Here is a 6,000-nt window from a genome sequence, read left to right on the forward strand (position 1 = left end):
GCATGGTCTACTGGATTTGATCCAAACAGACGTTTGTGGCCCGCTAAGTGTTAGCACAAAATATGGGCAATCCTACTTTGTTATCCTTACTGATGACCATTCGAGGTATGGATATGTTTATGAAACACAAATCTGAAACATTTGAATGGTTCAAAGAATTCAGATCTGAAGTAGAAAAATCAGCTAGAAAGAATTAAGGCATTTCGATCTGATCGAAGTGAAGAATACTTGAGTGCTGAATTTTTGGGTTATCTAAAAGAGAATGTGATTCTCACAGTGGACTCCACCAGCAACACCACAATTGAATGGTGTTTCTGAACGTCGTAAGCGAACCTTGTTGGACATGGTTCGATCCATGTTGGGATTCACTGAATTGCCTACATCGTTTTGGGGCTTTGCGCTTGAAACTGCGGCAATGTTGTTGAATAATGTCCATACTAAAGCAGTGGATAAAACACCATATGAGATATGGATGGGAAAAAACTCCCAAATATTCCTACATGAGAATATGGGGATGTCCTGCTTACGTGAAGCAGACAGTGGGAAACAAATTGGATAGTAGATCCACTTTGTGCTACTTTGCAGGATATTCAAAGAATTCTGTTGGATATTATTTCTATCATCCCAATGAAGCAAAAGTGTTTGTTTTTAAGAAATGCTACCTTTATGAAAGGGAATTTCTATTAGATTGAAAAAGGCAAGATGATAGAACTTGTAGAAATTCAAGATACTCCCTCAACTATAGTAGTTGAACCTAATCTCCAACAACCAGTAGTTGAAGTACAAGCTCTTAGAAGGTCTGATAGGGTTATTAGACCACCTGCTAGATATACGCTTCTTCATGAACAAGACCATGATGAGTATTTTGTTGGATATGATCCAATGAATTTCAAAGAAGCAATATCTGATACTGATTCAACCAAATGGCTTGAAGCCATGCAGTCAGAAATGGACTCTATATATTCAAACCAAGTCTGGACAATAGTGGATCCACCTGAGGGAATCGTTCTCATAGGATGCAAATGGATCTATAAAAGAAAGCTTGGGGCGGATGGGAAGGTAGTGACCTTCAAAGCAAGACTGGTTGCAAAAGGATATACTCAAAGGCAAGGAGTTGACTATGAGGAAACTTTTTCACCAGTTGCTATGTTTAAGTCCATTAGAATACTACTAGCCATAGTAGCATGGTATGACTATGCGATATGGCAAATGGATGTAAAGACTGCATTCCTCAATGGAGACATCAAAGAAGAAATTTATATGTCTCAACCCGAGGGATACACATCAGTAGGAAGTGAGCATAAGGTATGCAAACTTCAGAGATCAATATATGGTCTGAAGCAGGCATCAAGGAGTTGGAACCTCAGATTTGATAGCACTATCAAAGAGTTTGGTTTTGCTAAGAATCCTGAGGAACCATGTGTGTACAAGAAAATTAGTGGGAGTGCAGTGACATTCCTAGTACTTTACGTTGATGATATCATGCTCATTGGGAATGATGTAGGATTACTGCAATCAACTAAAGTATGGTTAGCCAGTAAATTCTCCATTAAAGACATGGGTGAAGCATCCTACGTATTGGGAATACAAATCTATATAGATAGATCAAAGAGGATGCTCGCACTCACCCAAGCCACCTATATCGATGCCATTATAAAACGATTCTCTATGGAAGAGTCTAAGAGAAGATACTTACCTATGTGTCATGGTATTACTCTATCTAAAGCTATGTGTCCCAAAACTGATGAAGAGATAGAGATGATGACACGTATTCTATATGCGTCAACTATTGGTAGTATCATGTATGGTATGATATCGACACGTCCTGATGTTACTTATACTTTGAGTGTTACAAGCAAATATCAGGCGAACCCTGGTCCAATGCATTGGAAGGCCGTGAAAGATATTCTTAAGTACTTGAGAAGGACTAAGAACTTGTTCATGGTCTATGAGGGTGGAGAATTGAAATTGGAAGGCTACACGGATTCTAGCTTCCAATGTGACGTAGATGATTCGAAATCGACCTCTGTTTTTGTATTCATGCTATATGGTGCGGCTGTCTTTTGGAAAGGTTCCAAGCAAGACACCATTGCGGATTCCACCACTGAAGCTGAATACATTGTTGCATCTGATGCATCCAAAGAGGCAGTTTGGATGAGGACTTTTGTCCAAGTGTTGGGCGTTATTCCTAATGGAGTTGTTCCAGTCCCGTTGTACTGGGACAACACTAGTGTCATTGCGCAAGCAAAGGAACCAAAGTCTCATCAGCGATCCAAACATGTACTGAGGAAGTTCCATATCATACGGGAGATGGTGGGAAGAGGAGACATATCAGCTGAAAGAGTCCCCTCTGCAGATAACATTGCTGATCCACTTACAAAGCCCTTGCCAGGACCATTGTTTGAAAAGCATCGCGAAGCAATGAGATTAAGGGTAGTTGTCTCTTGGGCAAGTGGGAGATTGTTAGAGTAGATGCCCTGCAAGCCAACGGTTGGCTAGGGAATTTATTGACTCAAGTGAAATAAACAATCTTTATTTTAATATAATTTAACTTTTAATGGTTTCGTAATACTTTATCTGTATACCCATGCAAGCAGCATAGATAAAGTCCTTGATTATGCTTTAATACAAATGAATCGTAATTCGATGTTGAAACTCATTTGTAAACACTGCATATTCTAAATTCGTTCCTAGTCGATTCAGCCGCCTAAAACATGGATAAAGGTCGCTTGAGCTCGAGACTAGCATCTGTGATGTTGTGTACTACGTTTCTTGGTAAGGGCATAGAGATGTCCAAACATACAGATGGGTAGTCATATGATGATTATACCGAACAACCCTCCCTCGGACTTTCCAAGTGGTTATCACTCATCGAGAGTATAAGTCCGTGGTTATGATTGTACATCATTAGTCCTTACGACCCGGGACAACACTGAGGCTCTATATGCTAGGGCTGTGCTTTGACTCGTTTACCGGCTCCAGGAGAGTCATCAGGTGGCGAGGTTGGGTACAGTTGCGACACATATAGGAGCCAGTGCATTGTAGTCGGGGATTCACCGCTCACCTACGGGTGTGGATATCCTATGTGATCTAATGAAATAATAGTGCATGGAATCTCTGGCCAGAGTATGAGATGTACATTGGAGAAGGAGTTCTCCAAATAGTACACGCGATGCCACTATTATAGTTATCACATAGTTATTGAATTAATATGCAACCCTCGATGAACCAATGGTTGCAGATTCGATCGGGATATTTGAGATGAAGGGACCGTACTGTACGCTAATCATAATCGACTGGTTCTTGCAGGCACTATCAGTGATACCTAGGGGATCATGGGGCGATGCTACTAGACGCTCTTACCATGATCCGATGGGTGCAATCAGAAATGAGTTCTGACATTCTTGATCAAAGTGTTGATGAAAAGAATGGGGCTAACTAGGGTAAGACCGAATAAAGGATTATGTCCTGAATCACAAAGAGTTGTGAACCCACGGCTAGCTGTATCCCTGAACCATTGAGGGTCACACAAGTACTGGATCGTTTGTTCCCGTTGAGAGAATAAATTCAAGGAGTTGAATTTTTATTATGATATAGTAAATTCAAGGAGTTGAATTTATGATAATTAAATTTTGAGAAAATATAGTAAATTCAAGAAGTTGAATTTATGAAATTTGGAGAGAATAAATTCAAGGAGTTGAATTTATAAAATTTGTGAATTTAATTTATTAAACTCAAATGTTGGGTTTATTAAATATTAAATTTTGGAGGTGATAAATTCAAGGAGTTGAATTTATAATTTAAATATTAAATTCAAATGTTGAATTTATAATGATTTAATTAATTAAGCTCAAGAGTTGAGTTGATTAATTAATAAATTAAATATGGTGGATAATATGTTAAATGGGCTTGTAGGAGTACAAGTCCAACATAATAAATAATTAAAGTTTTAATGGACATTGATTAAATTAATTGAATTAGTTGGACTAGCCCAATTAATTAAATCAAGCCCATTAATGTTAATTATGTATTAGGTCATGAGATTATTATATAAAAGAGTTTGACCTAAAATAACCTAGCCTCCACCCATTCTTCCATGGTGATTCACGTGAATGACAATTCAAATTCCTCCAAAATAGTTTTTCCATTTTTTAAGAAAAGAGATTTGGGTCTCTCTCAAATTTTAAAAATCTCAAACGAAAAACTTCTTCCAATTTTCTAGTGCAAGTTAGAAGAGGAACAAATCTTCTGGTCGTGGACCTGATTAGAAGAATTGAAGAAAGTTCGTAGGGATTTTCATCAAGAGCTATCTCCGCTAAATCCGGGATAGTTGGAGCCGTGTGATTAATTCACCAAAGGTATAAACTCTAACGCCCTATGAATGTTTTGTTAAAACCATACGAGCGTCCAAATATATTTTGATTGTCAAAATAAAATAAAAATTTTAAAACTTCCGCTGCGTTTGGGCTCGTAGAAAAACCGGATCCAACAATCATCATGTTCAAATCACAAATTTCTGAAAAACATGTATCTTGTAAATAATCTCACACATTAGAAGTTTGAAAAATAAACAAGTAAACCATCTTCCATATTACCTCTTTGACCATCGCAATGAGGATGGATTCGACGAAACGAAAAGTTATTCCGACATGATTTGCAAGAACTCCATCAGGCACACCAGGCGAGATTATCACAATCATTCCCCCTCGCACGATCTCTTTCCCTCTCGCATTTAAAAATCCGTCCATATCCTCATCGAATTGTGCTGCATAAGCAGACACAACTTCATCCCTTGCGTCCGTATAGTGAATTTTACCTTTATTCCACGCCTTAGAGTTTTTGTCAACCAGTTGTTCAGGTATCTTGGAAAGCCAATGGATCGAAGAAGCGCAATATGCTAAGCAAATGGATGAGTTTGGGAACAACCGGCCTCGAAAAGACCCTGGCACCCCTGCTGCATAGTAGTTCCTATTAACAGGAAGAGATGCAAATAGGGTATTGAAATCATTAGAAACTTGGTCGTTGAAAAAAACTTGGAATTCGAGGCAGCTGGAATCGTTGGCTTGGGAGCGATACTTTTGTTCGATGGCATGGATTATGTTTTCCATGGCTAAGAAAGTGTTGGGTCCAGTTGAACAACCCAAGTCTGTGATTGTGAACGTGTTTGAAGTTGATGACATCAGGGTTTTCACGTCAACACTTTGGATCAGGACATCCTTGATCAGGTTTTTCGCCGAATTGAAGCCCGTTCGCTGTCACATATTGATAGAAATCAAGACTAATTGTTTTTAAGAGACTCGGAAATATTTGTTGGGAGAAAAAGAGAAGAAGAAACGTGGAACCTGGTAACTTGAATTGTTGGCATAGCTATATGTGCCACTGCCTGCATTCATTGGAGCTGCCATTATGCCTCTTCTTTGATTTGCAAGCTTACTTTTGATATGTTCTCTGTTTGTAGTTGGCCTCGATGGAATGTAATTTATAGGAATAGTGAAAATTCATTTTTATACTTGTTTAAAATATTATATAATATAATATTTGTTTAAATAAAAAAATTATAGTATTTCAATCTCGGGAAGAACAAATACTTTTGCATGACTATTTAATGGCAACAACTTGTGTGAGACGGTCTCACGAGTCGTATTTTATGCTAAGAGTATTACTTTTTATTGTGAATATCGATAAAGTTGACATGTCTCACATATAAAGATTCGTGAGACGGTCTCATAAGAGACCTACTTCTATTTAATAGTTGTCCGTATCCAATTATTTTAGTTGGGTAGTTGGAAATTAAAACTGTTTTTTGTCATCTTCTTAATTTTTAAAAGCATTCAGATTTTTGTCTTTTGTTAGGTTTTCGTGATTAATAAACGTTAGAGAACAAAATGTAGAGGGACATGTTGGACACATCTTCTTGGAGATTCATCACTGGGCCTTTCGGATAAAAGCACATCGTTAGTGTTTTCAAAGGAGTGATTAAATTTATATATTAAAAAAATG

At 37.8% G+C, this 6,000-nt stretch overlaps 1 protein-coding gene across 1 annotated transcript in view; it reads right to left on the bottom strand.

Annotated features, from left to right (window-relative positions):
• LOC140819991 (loganic acid O-methyltransferase-like) overlaps positions 1–5,435 on the bottom strand; it is a 29,639-nt gene extending 24,204 nt beyond the window's left edge. Inside the window, exons 1-2 of the mRNA XM_073180283.1 lie at positions 5,343–5,435; positions 4,596–5,252 (exon numbers count right to left, since the gene is read on the bottom strand). Of these exons, the coding sequence (XP_073036384.1) occupies positions 4,596–5,252; positions 5,343–5,405 (720 nt within the window). The 5' untranslated portion in view covers positions 5,406–5,435. The remainder of the gene's footprint in view (positions 1–4,595; positions 5,253–5,342) is intronic.
• Positions 5,436–6,000: the final 565 nt, after the last annotated feature.

The sequence above is a fragment of the Primulina eburnea genome, chromosome 18 (assembly GCF_022965805.1).
Source record: "Primulina eburnea isolate SZY01 chromosome 18, ASM2296580v1, whole genome shotgun sequence".
Lineage (NCBI taxonomy): Eukaryota > Viridiplantae > Streptophyta > Magnoliopsida > Lamiales > Gesneriaceae > Primulina > Primulina eburnea.